Source organism: Nilaparvata lugens, chromosome 2 (assembly GCF_014356525.2).
Source record: "Nilaparvata lugens isolate BPH chromosome 2, ASM1435652v1, whole genome shotgun sequence".
Taxonomy (NCBI): domain Eukaryota; kingdom Metazoa; phylum Arthropoda; class Insecta; order Hemiptera; family Delphacidae; genus Nilaparvata; species Nilaparvata lugens.
The window spans coordinates 37,483,538-37,508,154 of NC_052505.1; the positions used below are offsets into that span (position 1 = coordinate 37,483,538).

The 24,617-nt window shown below is 35.6% G+C and overlaps 1 protein-coding gene across 6 annotated transcripts; it reads left to right on the top strand.

Annotated features, from left to right (window-relative positions):
* Positions 1–3,808: 3,808 nt before the first annotated feature.
* Positions 3,809–24,232, top strand: LOC111046655 (proton-coupled folate transporter). Of its 6 annotated transcripts, none has more exons than XM_039421137.1 (5): positions 3,809–4,059; positions 19,519–19,664; positions 20,960–21,205; positions 22,220–22,397; positions 23,968–24,232. In XM_039421137.1, the coding sequence occupies exons 2-5, from the start codon at positions 19,604–19,606 to the stop codon at positions 24,215–24,217; spliced, it is 735 nt and encodes a 244-aa protein (XP_039277071.1). In that variant the 5' UTR covers positions 3,809–4,059; positions 19,519–19,603; the 3' UTR covers positions 24,218–24,232. The 6 variants fall into 6 exon arrangements, with proteins under 6 accessions (XP_039277071.1, XP_039277075.1, XP_039277074.1 ...); XM_039421141.1 differs by having other exon boundaries at positions 3,947–4,059; positions 19,509–19,664; XM_039421140.1 differs by lacking the exon at positions 3,809–4,059 and adding an exon at positions 7,667–7,943 and having other exon boundaries at positions 19,509–19,664.
* The last annotated feature ends 385 nt before the right edge of the window (positions 24,233–24,617 follow it).

A 24,617-nucleotide genomic window follows, 5' to 3' on the forward strand; every position in this document is an offset into this window, starting at 1 on the left:
ACAAAAGTTTAATGAACTTTTTTTGCGGTCGGTAAACTCGGCCTATCCATTAAAGCTTAGGAAAATATGTTCAAATAAAGGTGAGAGTAAAAAGTGGTTTACATCAGAGTTACAAACCTTAAAAATAAAGTGTGAACAGATTTTTCATTTGTATAAAGATTTTCCTAGCGATACAATGAAGATTGCTTATAATGAGCATAGAAACTATTATAGATCGGCAATTAAGAAAGCTAAGCGTGAGTTTAATAGTAAAGTTATTCAGGACAGTAAGAATAAGAGTAAGGCTGCTTGGGAAGTTGTGAATAGGCACCTTTGCAGGAATAGTTCTTCATCCAAAAAATCTTGTGAGCTACCAGTTAACGATATTAACAATTTTTTCATAGATAAGATAGACAAACAAAGTAAAGAAATTCCTAAGAGTAGATTTGATTTCAACTATTACGTTCAACAGATGTCTAAACCCGAATCTAAGTTTAGTTTCAGGCGCTTCAAGGTCAAGCAGGTACTTGAAACCATAAAAAAATTAAGTAACAGCAAATGTTTGGATATAAATGGTCTGAACTCTGTTATTTTAAAGATTGCTGCTCCAAATATAGCGAAAGTTCTAACACACATTTTCAATATGTGCATAGAGTTAGGAATATTCCCAGATGAGCTTAAGAAAGTAAAAATGATACCAGTTCATAAAAAAGGTGACAGGACGAAAATAGAAAATTATAGACCCATTTGCATAGTGGAGATATTGTCTAAAGTTTTTGAAATTCTCCTTCATGAGCAACTAGTCGCTTATTTCGAAAACAATAAGATATTGTCAAAAGACCAGTATGGCTTTAGGAAAAATTTAAGTACAAGTGATAATGTTTTGAACCTTGTAGAGGGAGTTATCAAGAACTTGGAGCAACAAAGTAAAGTTAAACTAAGAGCTTTTGATTTAACTAAAGCTTTTGATTCAGTTGAGCATGAAATTCTATGTAATAAACTCTCTTTTTATGGCATTGAAAAAGCGGCAGTAGATCTTATTCGTTCCTACCTTGGTGACAGAATGCAATTTGGGTTTAGGAATGGTGAGTTCTCAAGTGGCAAAGTGGTCAGGTATGGTGTACCGCAAGGTTCCATACTTGGGCCGCTGTTGTTTATAATATACATCAATGACTTGCCAAACTCAATAAGTAGTTTCTGCAAAAACAGTTGTTCTTTCCTTTTTGCCGATGATCTGGGCTTGAAAGTCAGTGGTACTGATGAACAGCATATCAATGCAGTGCTTGAGAGAAGCACATTGACTATTGAAGACTGGTGTGCTTCCAATAATCTGAGTCTCAACTCGTTAAAAACCAGTGACCTCCAATTTAGTTTCAATACGAGGTTTACTTGCTTGGGTTCTCTGAAATTCTTAGGTCTTATGCTGGACACAAACTTGAACTGGAAATGTCACATAGATTATACATCTGGTAAGCTCAGTAAAGGGATATTTCTTTTGCGTAGACTAAGCAATATTGTCGAGCATGATGTCTTAATGAGTGTCTATTATGCGCACATATATAGTCACTTAGCTTATGGTGTCCAGCTATGGGGAAATTGCTCTACGGCTGTTACACTTTTTAAATTACAAAAAAAAGCTCTTAGAATTATTTGCCATGCACCACCGCTTGCAAGTTGTAAACCTCTCTTTCAAGGATTAGGTGTGTTGACTCTTCCATCACTATATGTGTATGTGTGTTTGATTTACATGAGGAAGAATGTGGGCAAATATGTTATAAATAGTGATGTACATAATTATTCTACTAGACACAGGGAGGACGTGAGAGTAGATTCACACCGTTATACTGGCACTCAGAGAAACTGGCAATTTACTTCTATAAAACTGTTCAATAAACTTCCTCTAGAGACTAGGCATCTAGAAATCGAAGAATTTAAAAGATCTATCAAAGCTATTCTTCTACAAAAATGCCTCTATTCAGTTGAGGAATTCTTTGCATAGCCTTAATACAATATTTGTTAAGTAGCACGCCTTCAATACTTACCTATAATTAAAAGTGTTTTATGACTTTAGACATATTGATTGGTGTAAATGTTTGTTTGACGATTGTTTTAACATGTGAAAGTGTTTCTGACAATAAAAGTGATTTGATTTGATTTGATTTGATTTGATTTGATTTGATTTGATTTGATTTGATTTGATTTGATTTGATTTGATTTGATTTGATTTGATTTGATTTGATTTGATTTGATTTGATTTGATTTGATTTGATTTGATTTGATTTGATTTGATTTGATCTACAAAGTCCATTTCTCAAGGATGGGGTAAACCCCCCATTAGTTTCCCAGAAAGGAGACTCATGCCAGTTGATGGAGCTGATAAATAACTATACAGAGTATGAATTTGAAATGAATCAGTCGAGTAATTTTTGAGAAAACCGTGAAAAACATGGTTTTTTAGTAATTATCCGCCATTTTTCTCGAGAATATTACGCAGCTCCTGCAATTTTCCCAGAAATGAGACTCATGTCAGTTGATAGGGCTTATAAATAGCTATCCATGGTATAAATTTGAAGAAAATCGTTAGAGCCGTTTTCAAGAAAACCGTGAAAAACATGGTTTTTTAGTAATTATCCGCCATTTTTCTCGAGAATATTACGCAGCTCCTGCAATTTTCCCAGAAATGAAACTCATGACAGTTGATAGGGCTTATAAATAGCTATCCATGGTATAAATTTGAAGAAAATCGTTAGAGCCGTTTTCGAGAAAACCGTGAAAAACATGGTTTTTTAGTAATTATCCGCCATTTTTCTCGAGAATATTACGCAGCTCCTGCAATTTTCCCAGAAATGAAACTCATGTCTGTTGATAGGGCTTATAAATAGCTATCCATGGTATAAATTTAAAGAAAATCGTTAAAGCCGTTTTTGAGAAAATCGTGAAAAACATGGTTTTTTAGTAATTATCCGCCATTTTTTCCGCTATATTGAATTGAATTTTATTGAATTTCTTATTGTCGGGTCCTCATGGTATAAGGACCTTAAGTTTAAAATTTCAAGTCAATCGGTTAATTAGGAATGGAGTTATCGTGTTCACAGACATACACACATACACACACACACACACACAGACCAACACCCAAAAATCATGTTTTTGGACTCAGGGGACCTTGAAACGTATAGAAAACTTGAAATTGGGGTACCTTAATTTTTTTTGGAAAGCAATACTTTCCTTACCTATGGTAGTAGGGCAAGGAAAGTAAAAAGTATATATTTAAAAAAAAAAAATGTTTTCTTCAAGTATGATAGGCCTAATATGCTGATACATTGATTGTGAAGTTGACTGGATCAAAAGCCTTTGTAAAAAGTGTAACATAGAACATAATAATAAGATTAAGATAAGCTTCAACAAATAAAATGTGAAATTTTTGCCTCAATTACAGTTATTTTGTTCTTATCTGTACATACAAATATTCAAAAACAAAATTATTTTATCATTCCAAATTGGTTTCTTTGAAGATCCATTGTAAAATTGACATTTCACCTCCAAACTAAATCAATTTATAACGAAACCCCCTATTTAAATCTCATCTTGGAAAGCAATTGATAGGTAAATTGATATGAGCAAGTAATTTGTTTTAATATAAAACTAATTTGTTCACGACATTCTTACATTCATTATCATAATATAACGGTCTGGTTTACAATGGAAATATGGGTTATCAAGGATTCCACATTTTGTCATATTTGAACATAAAATTTTTGGCAATATGCCACTTTGGGAGATCGATTACAAAAGAGAGTAAAAAAACTAATGACACTGTTGACTGTTGCACACTGATATGAGGAGCAGACATTTCAATGGTATTATCTGGCCTCTGTTTCGTTATCAAAATTCGATATTTTTTATTGAAACACTACCGAAATGAAAATAGTTGAATTGAGTGAACCTGCAAACTGAATAGATAAATTAGTTAGAGTCTGGAGCTACTCTATGTTCATCTTTATTTTTGTTGTGATACTTGATGGACATTTATCATGTGTTAGAGATGGAATAATTTGGATTACAATATCAATTCTCTAGGCAAGTACCGTTACATAAATTACTTATTCCTATAATATTTACTAGCCCACTTATTACATATTTGAGTAGCCTAATATCAAAGACGGACATCTGCAGTTTTGGCGAGATTCCACCACAGCTACATATCTCTCCTGAAATACTATTCTCTTCACTATGATATAATTATATTTTTCTCAATATATAACTAGATGCTTGACTATATGCTAGATGCTAGCATCTCATCTAGCATCGATAATTCATATTTTCTCCAAAATTTTTGAGAATATTTTATATGTGCAAATGATTGAATACTTTGAAAAAAATAATCTTTTCAGTGATAGTCAATATGGGTTTAGACCTTTTAGAGGAACTGGAATGGCTATCTCTGAATTTATGAAGCACTGCATGTATTCTATTGATAGGGTTAAGGGCAGTTTCTTTGATATGTCCAAGGCGTTTGATATTATAAAGCATGATATCTTATTGCAGAAACTGAGGTTTTATGGCTTTGATAATAATGCAGTCAATCTGATTTTCTATTACTCAAATGATAGATTTCAGGCAGTCTTTTATAACAACTGCTTCTCAAAATTTTGTGAAGTGAGATTTGGTGTCCCTCAAGGTTCTACACTGGGCCCGCTTCTTTTTATCATTTATGTTAATGATCTTCCAGCTGCCATAAGCAATGATTTTGTTAAGTCATTCATGTTTGCTGATGACTTGGCTATTCAGATCAAATGTAATAATTTGTTTAATTACTCTCAAAATTGTGTTAATTTAATTGTTGAAGACTGGTCTGCTGCAAATTCACTCTGTCTTAACAAGGACAAAACCCAAATGTTGGATTTTGGCTTCACTTCTAGTAGTGACAATACAAAATTTTAGGGCATCACATTGCAGAGTAATCTTAAGTGGGAGACTCATGTATACTTATTATTTAAGAGAGTATCTAAAGGTTTATTTTTATTGAACAATTACTGTCTATTATGCATATGTTCATAGCCATTTGTCTTATGGTATTGGTGCCTGGGGGAATGACACTAACGTTAAGAGACTGTTTGTTTTGCAGAAGCGTGCAATAAGAGTGATTGCTCATGTCCATGGTCTCTGCTATCTATGCTTTTGAGCGTTTAATGTATATAAAGAAGAATCTGGCATTTATTCCTTTGAATAATACTGTTCATAATCATTTTACTAGGAATGCGTCTGCTCTCAGAGTGAATCAATGTAAATATTCATACACACTAAATGGTTTTATTGAGTATGGCATCAGAATGTTTAATAATTTACCTGATAACATTAAATGTCTAGAGACTAAATGTTTTAAGAATAGAATAAAAACTTTCCTTGTTGAAAAATGAACTGTTAGATAATACTGTTAGATACATAATCTGTGATCTTATGACTGTTTTAACTTATATGTTTTGACTTTGTTATGCATTTTGAAAAAATGTTACAGCAATAAAAGAATTTGATTTGATTTGCTATGCCTATAATTATGCTTACTTTTAGCTTTTGGAGGCTTAGATCATTCTCCATCATAATTCCATCGATGTGAGAATGTTGGTTTGATACTTGATAATATGTTCATGAGGTCGATTAGGTGAGTTCTCAGCTGCAATAAAATTTTAACCGATTGATGGTTTTTATTATTGATGCCGAGCCGCTGACGTTACTTGGTTTTGGTATTGTTACCAAACTATCATGGGAGTCACATGTCACCAAAATCTGCAAACGGCTTTCCTAGAGTTGTCTATCTGCTCGGGATTATGAGGAGGCTGCATAGTGTTGAACGCCTGATAATGCTGTACAATGCAGTATTTGCCAGCCATATTCAGTATGGCATCTTTATGAGGGAACATTAGGCGTATGTGAGGAGCATACTCCTGCTCCAGAAAAAGGCACTCCGTATAATGACATTTATATTGAGGTCCACGTTATAATGGCAGTGTTTGATTAGCAATGACATTGCTACCCTTGTCTACCAATGAACAAAGAGTATAGCACTATCTCTTTCTCACTTTGCTCTGTTGCCAGATCGTCTTTTAACAATGTAGAATTGATAATTAATTAACGAAATATTTCATCTTAAGTATGAAAATTTATTACGAAATTATTGAAAAATATATTATCTTGATTAATAAAATATAATTGATTATTTTAAACGAGAATGAACAGTTAATATTACATTAATAAACCTGTATCAGCTACCGTCTGTAGAAGGCACTGACAAGACAGAGGATCCGCAACGTTGTTCTCCTATCTTTCTCCACTGCCATTATAACGTGGACCTCTCTATATTGAGTATGATGCACAATGCCAGCCCATATTCCAGCGTTTGGGCATCCATACAGTTCATGGCCTGTACATACTATCATCGCTTCTACATGTCAGGAAAAACATCTGCGCATTAACCAGAAGATAGGACGAAATTCGCATGAAACTCGAAGGGTGGTTAACTTGGATATGCCTCGCTGTCGTCTGTCTCAAGAGTGAAGACAGTTTTCCAGTGTTGGCAGTGCGAATGTTCAACTGCCCGCCGAGCTCAGTTAGGGCGGGCCCAGTCAATTCATTCAAGAACCAATTTTGATTGTGGCTTATTGGAAGGAGCTTATATTAATAAGATGATTTTCATGAAAAATGTGCAGGACTGTGACGCTGCCTACAGTTTATTTATTATATTTTTAACACGATCTATCTAGGAAAACTTGGACTTATTCACGACATTTGATAATTGTTTTTGTTTTTTTTAATTAACTCTGCTTTTTTGTAATGATGAATTACTCCAGCTCAATAGATAAACTTTATCTTGCGTAACACTCACATTGTACTCAAACTTTGAATTTCAAATCGACTATCATCTTATCACTGATATCAAAATAAACATTGTTTTATGAATTTTGAGATTTCTCTTTGTGAGTTTAAACGTTAAAGAATTTTTTAAAGAGTTACTACTGGAATCCATCAAGTTTTGAAAAAAGAGGTTTATTGTGCATTAAAAGTAACGAACAGAATTGATGTAGAAATATTAGGTGTATAGTAGTTCCGAGTTAGCCTAGGTAAAATACTTTGTGAGCAAAGAATTATTACAATATTTATATTTTATTTATGGGAAAACATTCCATTTCGTATTGGGACAGAATAATCTTGAAATAAATGATTGGTGAATGGTATTATCTAATATAACACAAGAGTTCAAGAGCAATGGAATTTACAGGCTCATTCTTAATATTACCCACTCATATTTAATTTATTATAGTTGATTTTTACTGTAGGCTGCATTAGTAGTTTTTGTTAATACGGTAGCCTATATTTTTTACTGATTTTTTAAAAGTATTCTTCTATCAGCCTACCATGATTTTTTTATTCAAGTTAAAACAGCTACCGTCACGTGACCAGGATTTTTTTAAATTATTAATCATTAGCTAAGACAATTACCCGCAAAATGATTTAATTTGGAAGAGTGCTTTTGAATCTATGAGCTGTGAATTTATGAACAGCACTTAAACTTTTCAAATCTATGAACCTCTACATAAAAGACACCAACAGAGTTAAAGAAAATTGCTTCAATAGTGTTGATGAGCTATTAAGTAGGCTAGGCCTTTGTAATTTTGATAACGTGTAAAGGTTTACATAACTTATCATAGTAGAACGTGCGAGTACAATACAGCAATCTTCAAAAGATAGCTTATTTATATAACAGAATATTGAGGATGGAATGTTAGTATAATTGCAAACAACAAAGTCTTTGTTTTAGCTCATAGATTGAAGGTCGTCCACTCTTGACAGCAGTAAATGTAAAAAGAAAATTGCATTTGAATCTCAAGTTAATATTACACTGCTGTTGCTTTGCACAAGTTCTATAGTGAAACGTTTTGATTGGTTACTGCATCTATCATTAATAGGTAAAGTTTTGACAACTATCATAATGTTGGTAGTAATATCTGTTAACTTGTTTACATTTTGTTTTTCTTGAATCAATGAAATTTAAGAGAATCAATAAAGATAGAATAAAATTATGCTGGGCTATAGGTTATGTTTCGTCTTTAAATAAATAGTTTTCAAGTATAGTATGAAATAAAAATTTCTCACCAGAACTTTCAAGATTTGAAAAACAAGTAGGCCTAGACCTAATAAGTTAGGCTATAAGTTCTTGAAATATTTTGACAAGACTGAATACCTATAAGTAGTATCTTTACAAGAATACTGAACAAAACTAGAATGGTTCTAATATTAAATCTTCTAATTTTGGTGATATTATTAATGAATTGAATTAAATTAAAAAAATATTGAAAACGCTTGACTTTGAGCTTAATTTGATCACTACTCTCGTGCTCTGTGTGTACTGTGTACTGTGTTTTTGAAATTTTTTGAACAGACGACTTTCCAACGTATTTAAACACATGAGTGAATTTCATTTTAGCTAGATTTCAGATCATCTAAAATTATCTGTTTGTTATCTCTTAATTGTTCAACTCTTTGTGTTTTTTATTTATTATTCTCTGTGTTTATTATTTTTTAAATAATATAAATATAATATATTTATACTATTTAAAAAAAATGCAATATTATTGCTAAATTAGCATATTATTATTGCTAAAATTAGCAATATTATTGCTAATTAAAAGCATAATTCTAGTTACCTCCTCCACCAACCCTTCAAAAATGTGATTGAACATGAACAGAACCTTTTATAATACTTTTAGGAAAATCGTAATATCTAGATAAATTGAAATTGAGAGAAACTGAACTGATTCTGATATTTTTCAAACAGATGGTTACAAAATTATGTTGTCTGCTTTCAATTATGATGCTATGGTTAGCGAATCAGCTGATGTTTGTTGTGGTTAAATAATATTGCTTTTGTATGGGGTAGGCATCAGGCAACTGAATTTTAATATATTTGATGAATATTGATGAGATCTAAGATAATTTTATATTTTAAATAGGTCACACCATGAACAAAGCTTTACATTTTTCATTGAAAAATTTTGACAAGGGTTAATTAGTAACCTATCCATTAGATTCACAACTCTAACCTACCAACAATAAGTAGGTAAGTTAATATTATTATTTTTTCTATCACCAAATATTTTCTGTAATAGTTTAGTACATGAAATAGAACGAAAATTCAATTTTCATTTTAAGATCATTGTCCACATTAAAGAGAGACATCTGACAATATTATTTAATCACCACTACCCATACAGTAATTTATCAGAAACTACCGTAACTTGGGTAGTAAGTTATTCGTGCTTAAATATTTAGCCAATAATTATAAATTAGTAATTAATAATTATTATGGCATTTTTTATTTTGAAACCGTAGATTCTAAATTAATTGAAGTATTATATTTTACTTTATTCCATTTCAACTCTCCATTGCTCTTTTAAAAATGAAGATTGGAAAAGTAAAAATGAGCCAGTAAAATTATTGGGATTACTCAGAAAATTGAGATATGTGGTGACAATATACTATTTAGGCCTACTGACAGCTTACCATTCATTGTCTTACAGCCATAATAATTATAACCTATGACATTTTGATCAGGGGGCATGCTTCGACTGTCTCAAATGTATTTTGGAACTGCTTGAAAAAAAGATAATCAGAATTACCACCCTCTCAAACCGCCTTGAACACTGCAGGCCACTTTTAAGAAAACAGATTCGTGACAATATTCCGCGAATGCATTATATGTATTGGCCAAATATTGTCTCGATTCTCAGTAATATAATATATTGCTCATTAATATGTTGGCCTAATAGACAAAGTACCTAGACAGTCTGAAGAAAAGGAGTAATGTGCATGACCACTGTACTAGAGTTGCAGGAAATTTAGATATAAATAAGATTGAATGAGACTCAGAAAAGCTTTCACATAGCAGCAATTAAACTTACTTACTTACTTACTTTTTTTTACTTCTTATGTCTTCTCCGCAGTCTGCTTGACCGGGGAATCGTCTTTTTCGTCCCATCGTGGGGGTGTCGGTGTTCACTTTTATTTAAGGTGTGAGAAGGTGTGGTCATCAATGAATTCTGCAATGCTATAGTATGGTCTGTCCATCAGGTATTGTTTTAGTCTTCTTGTGAAGGTGTTGTCATTCACTAGGGATTTTATGTTGCCAGGAAGCAGGTTAAACAGGTATGCCCCCGAATAGGCCGGAGATCTACTATACTTCTTAAGTCGATGCTGGGGGAGGCTTATGTCATCCACGTTGCGTGTTCTATAACTGTGCTTATCTCGTCTTAAAGCCGGACTTTGGTTTACCACTAGGATGATGGATTCCAGGATGTATATTGAGATCACTGTGAGGATACCTGTCTGCTTGAAGAGTGGTTTACAGTGTTCTATGTAGTTTTCTCTTAGTAGGATTCGCACTGCCCTTTTTTGTATCCTTAATATTCTCTCGAGATTTCCCTGTGCTGATGATACCCATGCGACGATGCCATATCTCAGGTGTGACATAAATAATGAGTGATATGCGATTAGTGCTGTCCTCTCATCAGCAATATTTCTGATTTTGCGGATGACATATGTAGCAGAGGAGAGTTTTTTACACAAATAGTCCGTGTGTTGCCTCCAGGTCAGATGGTTGTCGATAATTACACCAAGGAACTTTGTGCTTTCCACTGTTTGGTTTGTTGGGGTGAAGTTCATGTGTACTGTTTTTTCATTATTTATGGCCAGTTTCATTCTATTGCAGATTGAGGTAGCTTCAGTAAGAGTTGATTCAACTATATTGTTTCGATTTTCCTTTCTGTTTGTGGGAAGTAGTATAGTTGTGTCGTCTGCAAATAGGATACACTTTTTGTTTTCTTGTAATTCATCCGAAAGATCATTTATGTATATAAGAAAGAGCAGCGGTCCCAGGATTGACCCTTGTGGTACTCCTCTTTTGACTGATCGTGCTGTTGATTTGAAAGTGATTATTTGATTTTGTCTTTGGAAATCCAGCTCTACATATTGTTTTCTATGTTGGAGGTAGTCTTCAATCCACTTGAGTGCTCTGCCTTGAATTCTCATTTTTATTAGTTGTGTTTTGAGTATGTTCCAATCGAGTACATCAAAAGATTGGTCAAGATGGCAGTGGAAGAGGTTGCAAACTCGCCGTGTGGTCTCTGTGTTAAAACCATAAAAGAAAATGAAGAAGCCATTTTTTGTGATTTATTTTGTGAAAAATGGTTTCACGCGAAGTGTGTGAAAGTTTCAAATGATAATTACGTGAAGATCCAATCACTTGGGGACATTGTGAAGTGGCATTGTGGAGTCTGTGATAATAGGTTAGCTTCATTGAGGAAGCTAAATTTTGACGACTTTCTATCCATATCAACAAAGGTAGACGAAATGGACACAAAACTAGATTTAGTTAGGTCTTTTAATAATGATCTATTTAAAAATATTGAAATTTTAATAGACTTAAAATTGAAAAATATGTGTGACGTAAACAGTGACAGTTCAAAACACGTTGTTAAACCAGCTGTCTGTTTGAATTCGAACTTTAACGAGCATGTAGGAACAAAACTTCCCACCAGCCACAGCCTTCGAAGTCAGCGAAACAAGTCGACAGTTCGAAGAAAGTCGATAGTGAATATCGACCTAGTTAAATGTGACAATAAATTATCGACAAAGAGCAATGATCGACCGGATAGTAACGACGTTGATGTCAACAAAAACAAGGACGACTCAATTAACCACGTAAAATTATCCAATGACGTTGATCCAGACCCAGAGGTTCCTAACTCCAATTTCCCTCCAACCACTGCTTCAAATAATAAAATAAATGAAATAGATTCTCCATTATTTGACTATTCTCTGCAACAGGGAAGCAATGGACTTGAAGAAAATGTAAATAACCATAGTTTTTCTTCAATTAAGTGTAAAGAAAATGACGAATCCGATTGGAAGATAGCATCAAACAGAAAATATAGAACCAAAAAGACTATCCCACTAGATTATCAAGTGGCTGTATTATCTAAAGATGATGACTCATTAAAAAATATGACTGAGACAAAAATGAACTATGCCAGAGCTACAAGGGCAAACAGGAAAACTGTGAATGTGGCAAACAAGACAATAATAGGGTCAAATACAACCCCAAAAGATGTAGAATTACTGTCTACTCTCGTTGGAGAAAAGAGAGCATGGTTCCACCTGGGGAAAATAAAGAGGGGTACCACCAATGAGGATGTTGAAAGATTTTTGACCAGGACATTTCCAAATTGTACTTTCACAGTCGAAAAACTTGTGAGTAAAAGCGAGTCGTACTGCAGCTTTAAACTGGGTGTTGAATATGACATGAAAGACTCAATAATGGACAGCACCAAATGGCCTAAATATGTCACTCTGAGACGTTTTTTATTCAGAAAGACGCAGGGGAGGACACTGAGGTAGGCTCACCTACACCTTGGATGGAACAGAGACACTATGATACACTCAAAATCATACTTTTAAACGTACAGTGTCTCAGAACGAAAAATGATGTCCTTGAAATTTTCGTGGACGAATTGGACCCCAGTATAGTATGCATAACTGAACATTGGCTGAGGGAGGAGGAGATTGAAATCTACAGTAGCATCAAATCACTGAAGCTGGGAAGTATATTCACTAGAAATCTACATAGGAATGGAGGAGCAGCTGTTTATCTGCAAAGAAACCTGAAGTGTATTAAGATAGATGTTGAACAGTTCAGTGCTGAATTCACTTTGGAGATTGCTGCTATTCATTTAGTGGATTATGACATAATTGCAATCACAGTATATCGATCCCCAGATGGGGACTTTGATCAATTCCTGACATTGTTTGATGAGTTCCTATCGTTTTTGATAAAAACCCACAAAAGAAGTGTGATGATAGGAGGTGACTTTAACATACATCTCGAGACACCATCCAGGATGAGAGATAGTTTCACAAACCTTTTGCGACATCATGGATTGTTTGTAGCCAGTCACCTTCCAACAAGAGGAACTGCTTGCCTGGACACATTTCTAACAAATATGGATTCCTGGGATTATACAGTTGAAGTAGTTGACCCCATGATTTCAGACCACTGCGCAGTTGTCTTCCAGATCCAACAGGAGGCTGGAAAAGGTGAAATTGCATCAGAGGCTGCATGGAAATCAAATTACAGCTCCTACACCAGAGTAGTCAGAGAAGAGCAAATTCCAGAGCTCTGTCAGAAATTGAGCAACACAAACTGGAATCAAATATTCATCACCACACATCCAGAACTGACATTTGATATATTGATAACTGGGTACATAAGCGCCTTCAACTCTGTATACCCGAAAGTGAGGAGGAAATCCACAAGACTCAATAGAGGTCCACTGTTCCACACTTCAAACGAGAGAACATGGTTCACAGAGAATCTCTGTAGGCAGAAGAACCTAGTGATGCTGCTAAACCATCAATATAAGACAGCTGAAACACAAGAAAAGAGACAAAACAGCTACAGGCTCTACCTGAGAGTAAACAATGAGTACCGAAGGAATGTCAGACAGGCAAAGAGAGAGCACACAGCCAATATCATCATGAATGCTGACAACAAGTGCAAAGCGGCCTGGGATGTGATCAATGAACATCGTCCAAAGAAGCCCCAGGTAGACTCTCCACTCAGCCCAGACGATTTCAACAATTATTTTGTTGAGGCTGCTGGAAATGTGTTGAAGGACCTGGACAAAACAGGCGACCACGATCCAGTTGTTGGCATCAACACCAGAGGTGGTGTAAGTATGTATGTGTGGAAGGAGGTTAACCTAAAGCGGATACAGAACATCATCAGAGGATTGAAGAACTCCAAAACACAGGACATTTATGGCCTGTCAACATTTGTCTTGAAATCCACAGCACATTTAATAGCAAGACCAATGGCAAGGGCAATAAATGATTGTCTCAGTGTGGGTAAGTTCCCGGATCTACTGAAGATTTCAAGAACAATACCGATTCACAAGAAAGGTGACACCAGCATCCCATCTAATTTTCGACCAATATCAATAGTCCCAATTTTGTCCAAGGTCATTGAGACAGAAATGAAGGTGCAAATCACAGAATTTCTGGAGGGGAACGAAATCCTGGCAAAATCCCAACATGGCTTCAGAAATGGGCGCTCAACTACAAGTGCATTGCTCACCCTGACCAGCAAGATACAAAGTGCCTTTGAGGGTGGTGAAGCCCTGGCCCTCACAATGTGCGACCTGAGTAAGGCTTTTGATTGTGTGCCGCATGACTTACTCATCAAAAAGCTCGAAATGTATGGCATGAAAGGGACCGTGCTGAAAACAATTGTAAATTACTTGCAAAATAGAATGCAAGCTACTTCAATAAAGGGAGCGACTTCAAGAATCAGGAGAGTAGAGCATGGTGTACCACAGGGTTCAGTGTTGGGACCCTTGCTGTTTATTCTCCTCATGAATGATTTCACAGCAAACGAGGAAGCAGTGATTTTTGCAGATGACACTACAATAACAGCGAGAGGTCCTACAAGTGATGAGGCTATTTCAAGATCTGCAGAACTGTTATGCAGTGCAAAAAAGTGGTTCTCAGCAAACAAGCTAAAGCTGAATGAGGACAAAACAAATACCCTCATTTGCTCACTGCGACGGCAGGAGGCAGAACCGGTTAAGTTGCTGGGCTTCTGGCTGGATGGAAGGCTGAAATGGAGTCACCATGTGTCAGAAGTGTGTAGAAAGCTTTCCAGGGTAATATACCTGCTAAAAAAGCTCAGACATGTGGTAGGCAGGGATAGTTTGGTGATGGCATACCACTCACTCTTTCACAGCCACATCATGTATGGACTGATCCTGTGGGGACATGTACCAGCAGCAAAGGATGTGCTGCTCCTCCAAAAAAGAGCAGTCCGAACAATCACATTCTCGGGAAGTAGGGACCACTGTAAACCTCTCTTCAAGGGTATGGGGATCCTCACCATCTACAGTCAGTACGTGTTCTGCTCACTATCACACCTGATGGACAACCAGGAAGACTGGACGAGAAGAGGCGAAATCCACAGCCACAATACACGCCGAGCTGCTGACCTTGAGGCATCCCACACACGATTGAGCAGCACCTACAACAGCTACCCAGCAGCAGCCATTCGAATGTTCAACAGGCTGCCCAGCGAAGTGAGAAATCTACCAAGAGATAAACTGCTTAGCACAGTGAAACTGAAGCTGAACGACAGGCCACTCTACTCATTTGCTGAGCTTGAGGACGAGCCCCTTTTTTGAATCAGTGCTACTCCAACGACTAGAATTTTCCCTGTAATTTCGTCATGACCTGAAGAGTTGTTTGGTTTTAGTCTCATAAGAATCTTGGTTAATTCTGTGTGAGTAACTGCATCAAAGTGGTCGAATATTTGAGCATTCTCTGTCAATTCCAGATTATTGGGAGTATTATTATGTCCATTCAGTTCTTTTATTGGCTGCATGAAGCCAGCGTTCAAGATGTTGCAAATTTGATAGGGATCTGTAATTTTTTGATCTCGCACAGTTAGGTAGAGGTTCTCATTTCTGACATTTTTGGATTTTTTTCTTTCCTCATTTATCGTTCGCCACAAGACTTTGGTTTTATTTTCTGCCTGTTGTATTTTCATTTTCAATTCGAGTTGCTTTTTGTTTTTTACATCCAGGTCATAAGCTTTTTTCATTGTCAAATGTTGTTCCTTGTCTTCCATACGGCCTGTGAGCATATACTTATCATATGCTTGCATTGTAGCATCTTTTAGTTTTGTGGTTTCTTCATCCCAAAAAATTTTGTTTTTTGGTATGTTAATCTTCTTGGATTCTCTTGGCATGGTTTCATCTATGCTTAATCGCATTATTCTTTGAAATTTTTTGTATTTGTCTTCCACTGAATGAGTCGTAGTTACTGGTTTCCAATTTACAAGGCCTAGTTGCTGTTTTAGTTTGTTTAAATTTGCTTTTGAATAATTTCTGGCATACTTATAAGTGGCTGTTTGATGTTCGACTTTATATTTTATGTCACATAGTATTGAGTGATGATCTGAAATTAAATTTGGGTATGCTATTGCTTTTACTTTTTTAATAGGTATATTAAGGTAGCACCCATCTATACTTGTGGCTGTTGTCTGGGTTTTTCTAGTAACCGGTATGTCATATATGTAGCAGCCGTGCTGTTTTAGCAAATTGTTTAAATCTTTATAGGTTTGTTTATCTGTTTTCAGTATGTCTATATTTGTATCTCCTAGTAGTACTATGTGGCATTTCTTTCCTGAGTATTTTTGCAGTACACATTCCAACCTATTCAAGTATTCCACCTCTGTTCTAGGATCAGGTGATCTATAGGAACCTACTAATATCAGATTCTGTTTCTTGAGTTGGACTTCGGCTGCTATCGTCTCAAAGATCCTCTCTGTTGGCTTCTGAAGTCCTTCGAACACGATCTCTTTTATTCTTGTGGTTAAGGTGTCTTTTTTGTACAGTGCTATGCCTCCCCACATATATACAGTTCGACAGAATTTGGTAACGAGTGTGTAGCCAGGAATATGTGTGCTCAATAGCTCATCTAGTTGTAGGCCGTGTTCCGAGAGTATGAGAATGTCCGGAGTGTGAAGACTTATTTCCATCAATAGTCTGTCAATCTTATTTTGTAGGCCTCTCTGAATATTAAGATGATAGATTTTCAGTGTATCTGTTTTTTTGTGTCTATTCTGTTGTATGTCCTGATTTGTTTGCTCCTGATCCGTAGTACCGGCTGTGATGTGTTGACCTGGATGTGTTGTAGTTTTCTGTTTGTCTAGTTTGGATGAGGGGGTGAGGCTGTCTCGTAGTTTGGGTGCCGTGTGCCGCCCTCCGCCACCTCTCCAACATCAAGTGCGCCCATCAATCTTTTGGCCAGAATCGTAGATCCTTCTATGTTAAGGTGAACTCCATCCCAATTTAGGTGATTTTTAGTGAGGTGCTGAGTGTTGTCTATATAAGTAGCGTTCAGCTGCCAGCACATAAATTTCAGTGCCTTGTTGGTTTCCTGTATAAATCTCTCATTTATGTCCTCACGCAGTGGGATGGATGATACATACCATTTTATGTGTGGAAAACGCTTGTTGTTTGCTTCTATGGTGAGCCATAGAGGTCTCATCACGTGATTTGGGGTTTTTGACCCAAGTAAGTTATTTGAGCCTATGTTTAATACTACCTTAGTTGGCAAATTGGATTTGTTTTTTAGAACCCTGCTGACATCCTGGATTTTTCCACCTGGGATGACCTCTATATTTATGTCCTGTTCACTATTTTTCTGTATAATACTAGTTGCATGTTTCAGCAAAGAGTCTCCTATTATCAGTGGTGCATCACTCTTCTGCTTCTCAGACAGCTGTGAGTTATCGTCAGGCTGTGTTAATGGTAGCCTCTCTCCTGTTTTTGCATCAGGTGTATCATGTTTGGTGTATGTTTTGGGGTCGGTTTGTCCTTTGTTTGTCTGGATTTTATTTTTTGTCAAAACACCTTTCGTATTAGCTGATGGGCAGGGATTTTTTCCGGTATAACTTGTGTGGACGGGTGAGCAATGTAAATCTGTGTTGTTCCGGTTATTCTCTCCAGTAATTCTCTCAGTGGATTCAGCGTCATTTAACAGGCGAATTGTGTCCTCTTCAGCTTTCTTCCTGATGGGGCATGTTGGCTCGGGATAGATGCCCTGGGTGAATTCAAATATGATATTTTCCAGTTTATAAACCACGTCTGCCTTCCTAGCAAGTGAATCTGAAATTCTGTCCCTGTCGGATCTAAGTAGTCGAATTTCATCGTTAAGTTCCTTTATGTCAGCTAATAAAATCTTTATTACTCCGTCCAATTGATTAGATTGACTTAGCCTAGTTTGATTTGTTCTAGCTGTGAGTTTACAGCGTGTACAAGAATTAGATTCTTCGTTTGTCGATTGGTTGCTTCTATTCAGCATTGTTGAGATCTGCATAGCCTCGTTGTTTATGAGATTACTACAACTCTCACATAGCCATGGTTGCTCGGTGCATCGTCCCGCCTTCATCAAGTCATATTTTAGGTCGCTAATGCCTACACATTTTGTGTGGTACCATATGTCCTCATTGCAGTCGCAAGCCACTGCCCTATCCTGGTCACTAACTATTTCTTGACATATATTACATAAAGACTGGTATTGGCTTCTTGCCTGAACATTAATACAGTTATCACTGTAGTTTGACTTATTTTTTCCTATTTCTGGTGACATTTTATCTTGTTGATTCCTCATCCTGTCACTATGGATTCTAAATAATTGAAATTCGATGTCTAGAGGATTAGTTTGTTCTAAAAGTAATTGATCCAAGAAAATTGTGTCAAATAGAATACATTAGTCATCAAATGAAGAAGCCTGAGTCAGCGAGGTTTGCGTTCACTATAGTCAAATACAGTTTTATAATGTGTGGTATATAGTTTGAAGATTTATCACAGTGCTGGAGTTATCACAGATGTTTTTGGTAATAAAGTTTCAAGTCGTACAGTTTTATCACAGCCTCTATTCTATATCACAGTTATACGAGCGTAAAATATATTAAATTTCAAACACAGAAACACATGCACTAAAAAAGTTTTAACGTCTGATCAGGTACTTTACTCAAGCGAAAATTTCGTAACTTGGGTAGTAAGTTATTCGTGCTTAAATATTTAGCCAATAATTATAAATTAGTAATTAATAATTATTATGGCATTTTTTATTTTGAAACCGTAGATTCTAAATTAATTGAAGTATTATATTTTACTTTATTCCATTTCAACTCTCCATTGCTCTTTTAAAAATGAAGATTGGAAAAGTAAAAATGAGCCAGTAAAATTATTGGGATTTTGATCAGGGGGCATGCTCCGACTGTCTCAAATGTATTTTGGAACTGCTTGAAAAAAAGATAATCAGAATTACCACCCTCTCAAACCGCCTTGAACACTGTAGGCCACTTTTGAGAAAACTGAGATTCAGGAAACTAGAGTTGCAGGAAATTTAGATATAAATAAGATTGAATGAGACTCAGAAAAGCTTTTACATAGCAGCAATTAAAATATTCAATCCGCTCCCCAAATTTGTGAAGGATGCTGGAAAAAATGTTTTAACGTCTGATAAAGGAGCAACTGTTAAAACGGCCAATCTATTCACAGGCAGAACTGCAGAATGAGCCTTTATTCTCCAATGAGATCCACTGCCAAACCCGAGTCTAAGGAGATACCTCAAGACTCCTTGTCACAATCTATCTGGTTTTTCCAGTCAACGACGAAGAATTCAAGTATCAACCTGGAAATATCTCAGTCTTCTCAGAATGAATTTCATAAGACAAACTTTTTGTAAGACATTCACTGTAGTAAAAATGTTCCTGTTCTTGCTTATTTTACATACCTTCCACATATTTATTCTATTCAAGCTCATGTGGAAACTTCATTTTTTTATAGATTCAAGGTGATTCAAACTTGGGCATTTTCTATCCACATAATTGATGTTAGCCAAAGCTTATTTTTTAGTTTTTTCCAGATAATGAGAGCAACACAAAGCATCACCAAAATGAGTTGACGCTGAGTTGTTAGATTAAAAAACCTGAGAATAATACGCTGCCACGATGGAGTTCATTTATCCTGAGGTTTTGGCGTTCCTCTTACTTTTCCCCGCTGGATTATCAAGTAAGTTTATCTCTTCGATTTAATAAAGCTGGGCTTCAATAATTATTTTCTTTCTCTAGCATTTTGTTCACTCTAAGTCAAAACGTTAATCTTGCATTATAAACTTATTAATAAGCCAAGTTATTTGATAGCTACGTCAATGTTTTGGGTGAAAGCCTCCTAGGACACATCAGAAGGAAATAAAAGTCAATCAAGATAACCAGTAGTTCTGTGAACAGTAGACCTCGCGCACAGTAAGTTACATTGACCTGTTTCTATGTTTTCTCAAAAATTAATAAATAATTTATCAATTTAAAATGTCTAGAAAAAAACCTAAATAAACATAGAGCTTTCTGTCCTATCGTACCGTGACGTGTCGTCCCGGAATTTGAGTGTGAGCGCTGTTATCAGGTCTGGCTGCAACTGTCTACTAACGCTGATGAAAAGATACATTTTCAAGATGTTCGATATTTTTGAACGGGTAGTATTATAGTCCACTAAACAGCTGATCTATGATGAATAATTCTAAAGTCTGATTTTTACGGTAATATTGGCGTTCAAAGGAGACTCCTTTTCCTTTTGTATTATCCTTAAAATGCAAAATTTCAAAAACCGTATGTTTACGTCGACGCGAAATTCAAAAAGGAACATACCTGTCAAATTTCACGAAAATCTATTGCTGCGTTTCGCTGTAAATGCGGAACATAAAAACATAAATATAAACATAAAGAGAAATGCAAACCCGTCGACTTGAATCTTAGACCTCACTTCGCTCGGTCAAAAAAGTGCAAACGTTCCAAGGATGCTTCATAACAAAATAAAGGCGATTATGTTGACATACAGAAAATAAATAGCCTAACAGAAGCTTTCCAAGCCGCTCTCCAACACGCAATGAATTGAATGGATGAAATCTAGAATCTAGTGACTAGGAACTAGTCCATTAGCTCTAGCTATTGCTAAAATTTAGTTAAATAATCAAATGCTAGTTTTCCAGGCATCAGCTGAAATTCTCAAGCAATTACTAGGTCTTTCAGGTGATATCATTATACAGCTCAATTAAATCCTAGTATTAGCAATTGTTATCTTTTATTCAATCGACCTATTGATTACCTACCGAGGATTATCCACTAACAGAAACAATACATCATCGCAGAGAATTCTAGCAGTATCGACATTAGTAAATTTTACCATTTATTTCTATTCCATCCATTCCAATGATAATCAATTTACTTGTACAAATCAATGAATGAAGTAGAACATATAATGGCCCACTATTTTGCAGCATCACTCAAGTTCAACATCCTACTTGATTTCAGAGGGAGTGTTCACGAACCTATTGATGGAATCACTGTGCATGAGTGTGAAAAACATGAGCTACGACGTTTGCTCGCATGTTGAGCTGATTCCTGGTGATGTGCAGAACATCATTCAGCCAGAATTGAATCGACTACTCAACTGGCAAGTGCTCATAGAGACCATCCTTCCTGCGTTCTGTGTCATTTTTCTGGGACCATGGAGTGATTCTCACGGCAGGCGACCGCTTATTCTCATATCAGTTCTAGGTGAGTATTTCCACAGAAAAAAGATTGCATAAGAAAATATTCCATGTTATAGGGCGTTTATGTTCTAAATTTCAGCCGATAGTCCTAGTAGTTGTTTTTCGTTCTACGTGATGCCGGTAGTTTTTCATACTGTGCCGTTCTTACACTCTCACCACAACAAAACTGTAATATTAGACAGTAGTCGACAGTAATCGGCTTGAGTTAACAAAAAATCTTCTTGAATTTTGGAACGTCAACCAATACCTATACCATTGGATATTTTTTATGCTATCACTTTTTGCTATTGAAAAGAACGACTAGCAGTCATATTTTTCCGATAAATGAATTAATCACTCACTGTGACAACTAGATCTTTCGGCAGGTCCGCCATCTTCCTGCTTGTCTTCAACCCAGCCTTCAACTCAGGCCTTCAACCAGGTTGAAGACAACCAGGAAGATGGCGGACCTGCCGAAAGATCTCGTTGTCACAGTGAGTGATTAATTCATTTATTTGAAAAAATATAACTGTTAATCGTTCTTTTTAGTAGCAAAAAGTGATTTAATAATAAACAGTTCGTGATGGAAATCAACATTGAAGAATTTTTTGCTATCTTTTATCTGTGATATTTCTGTCTCTATTCCGTAGTCAATGTCTATTTATTTATTCAACTTCCAGCAGTACACACCAATCTACAAAGAAATATAACAATATAAGAAATACATGCAATAATTTTAATAAAATGTACTACTTTTGAAAAATCAAATATGAATAATACAAGTATCAAAGATAGATCAAAAATAGATGGAAAATAAGCACAGCTAACAGTAGACAGACTTTGTCTTCGACGACATTCGACTATGCTAAAGACTCCAGAATGAATGATAGCTATCAATAAGGGCTTCGATATCATTCTGAATGATGACAAACTTCCTTACTTACAACATATTATTATGTAGTTTGTCCGTTCAGATAAATAATTTCAAACCATAAATGTTGAATAACAATAATGTGTCATATGAGTGTCTCAATTGCAGGTCAATTCCTCTATTACTTCATCTTATCGGTACAAGTACTGTTCAATGACTTATTACCGGCAAGCTATTATCTTCTGCCGTCAATACCTATTGGACTCTCTGGCAGTTACTCTGTGTTGGTTCTCGCCATTGTTTGCTCCATCACCGACTTCACAACCACTGAGAATAGAGCTGCCAAGTCAGTATTCATTACTACTCTAATTATTTTAATGGATAATAAAGGTAGAGCTGTGTATTTTTGCCGAGAAAAAGCCAGCAACTAGTAACTAATTATTAAATATTATCTACTGTTTTCACAAGGAAAACTATTAAATGACTAAACAATTAAAAAATGAAGCTAGTATATTATTCAAAGATTATTAATATAGATAATGAGCTTTAGAATACAGATTCAGATTGTAGATATACCGAAAAAAATGTTAGTAACTTAAGAAATTAATTCTGAAAAGTAAACATCTTACATCTCATCTATATATATATATATATATATATAATATATATATATATATATTATATATATATATATATATGTATATATATATCATAAATTATGTAGCCATCTCATTTATATCGACCCTTGAAATAAAGTAAAATAAACTAGAAGACATGATGAGCTGGCTATAGGTACAGACTGCATTTCTTTAGAATATGTACTTCTATATGATAAGACTGATCTGATATGATATGGCTGATAATCACTTACTCACGAAGCGCTACAGCACTACGTGGACCTTGGGCTCCTCGACAATTTGCCTCCAATCATCTCTCTGACATGCCTGCCTCTTTCAATTCCTTACTTCTAAGCATGTCAAGTCCTTTCCTACATCCTGCAGTCAGCGTGTTGTAGGGCGGCCTCTTCCTGTTCCTTCCATTCTTCTAACAAACATCTGCCTCTGCATTCTGTTCTCCCCAATTCTCTGCACATGACCTAGTCTGCTGACTTTTCTAGAATCATATGCCTTCCTTCTATACACCTTCCTTGTAAAATGGTGTCCATCCCAATATTGGTTCTTATTCGGCAATCTCCCTCCTCACATATCGGGCCATAAATAAGCTAAGAACTCAAGCTCAACGATCATATGTCACAACTGGTCTCATCAGTGCTTGGTAAATTAAAATTTTTGTATTCTTCATTTCAGTCTAGATTTTATCAAGTTTCTGTTTGCAAAATAGGCTCTGTTACTCTGGTCAATTCACCTTCTTATTTCATTAGTGAAACTGTTATCCACATTAATTTCAAAACCAAGGAAAATAAACTTCACAGCACTTCAAAATTGTTATTCACCGATTTCAAGATCCTCAGTCGTTCTCCTTTCCAGAGATGAAGTCATATAATAATATATAGAGATATAGTAATGTATGTAATATGACCGGTTTTTTTAGGACTTCTCATCATTCACATCTCAATATATGGATAAATTTATAATGAAGAGACCTGCAAGCACAATTTTCTGAGACTCCTCTAAATATTTTGTTAAGGGGGCAGTTTTGGCTGCAAAGATTGTTGTTATAATTCCATGGGACTGTGTATAGAGTAGAATGAATCAGTAATTCTCCAAGAATAACTTACCATCTTAACTTACCATCTCCATAAGAATTACCTTTTTCTTCTCACAAAAATGACCTCATCATCCGCACGAAACTGATCTGTTCATTAGCACAAGAACATCAACACTGTTCGTTATCAAGAATAACTTGATAATTGTTGAATGAAATTTTAAATATGGTTCTATCCTATTTTGAAACAGGATGGGAACGTTCCAAGCCAGCTGCATGGTTGGATCTCTGATAGCTCAGTTCCTAACAGCCAAGGTTTCCAAAGGTCCTCACGGCTTTCAAATCACCTTCTTGATTTGCGCAGTTGCATGTTTCATCAACCTGCTCTACGCCATCAGGTTTGTGCCTGAATCCGTCAACCTTACTCGGGTTAGTTGGATACCTTATTTTTCGTTTTCAATATTATTATATTATTCAATTTTAGCTAGTTTACTTATCTGATTACACAGATACAATACTTGTAAGAAAGAGAAGTGATTGAGCTTACGACTAGTGTGATATCACTCATGATAAGATTTGATAAGCGGTGTAGTTCCGGTTCTCCAGCTTGGAGGGTCACCTGTGGAGTACAGCTCAGTTATCGCTCCGATGTGAGCTTCAAAATCACTTCCTGGTGGCTTTAACCCACATACAACTGGAAGTACATTTATTTATCATCATCACATCTCATTAATCAAGCAGAAACTCAAATCAGTCTTGAGCATCCTCAGCAAGAACAAGAAGATAGCCTTCATATCAATCGTGAAAAAATAGAGCAAACATCTTATGTTATCGTATTCTACTGAGTTATTTAACATTAAGTGAATCTGTGGCGAATAAATTCCAATTCAATTGAGTAAAT

Bases quoted from the DNA above. Each gene is read 5' to 3' on its own strand.
- LOC111046655 (XM_039421137.1), top strand. From the start codon at position 19,604: ATGGAGTTCATTTATCCTGAGGTTTTGGCGTTCCTCTTACTTTTCCCC. The intron at 19,665-20,959 runs GTAAGTTTATCT...ACTTGATTTCAG, and splicing joins TTTCCCCGCTGGATTATCAA to AGGGAGTGTTCACGAACCTA. The intron at 22,398-23,967 runs GTCAGTATTCAT...ATTTTGAAACAG, and splicing joins ACTGAGAATAGAGCTGCCAA to GATGGGAACGTTCCAAGCCA.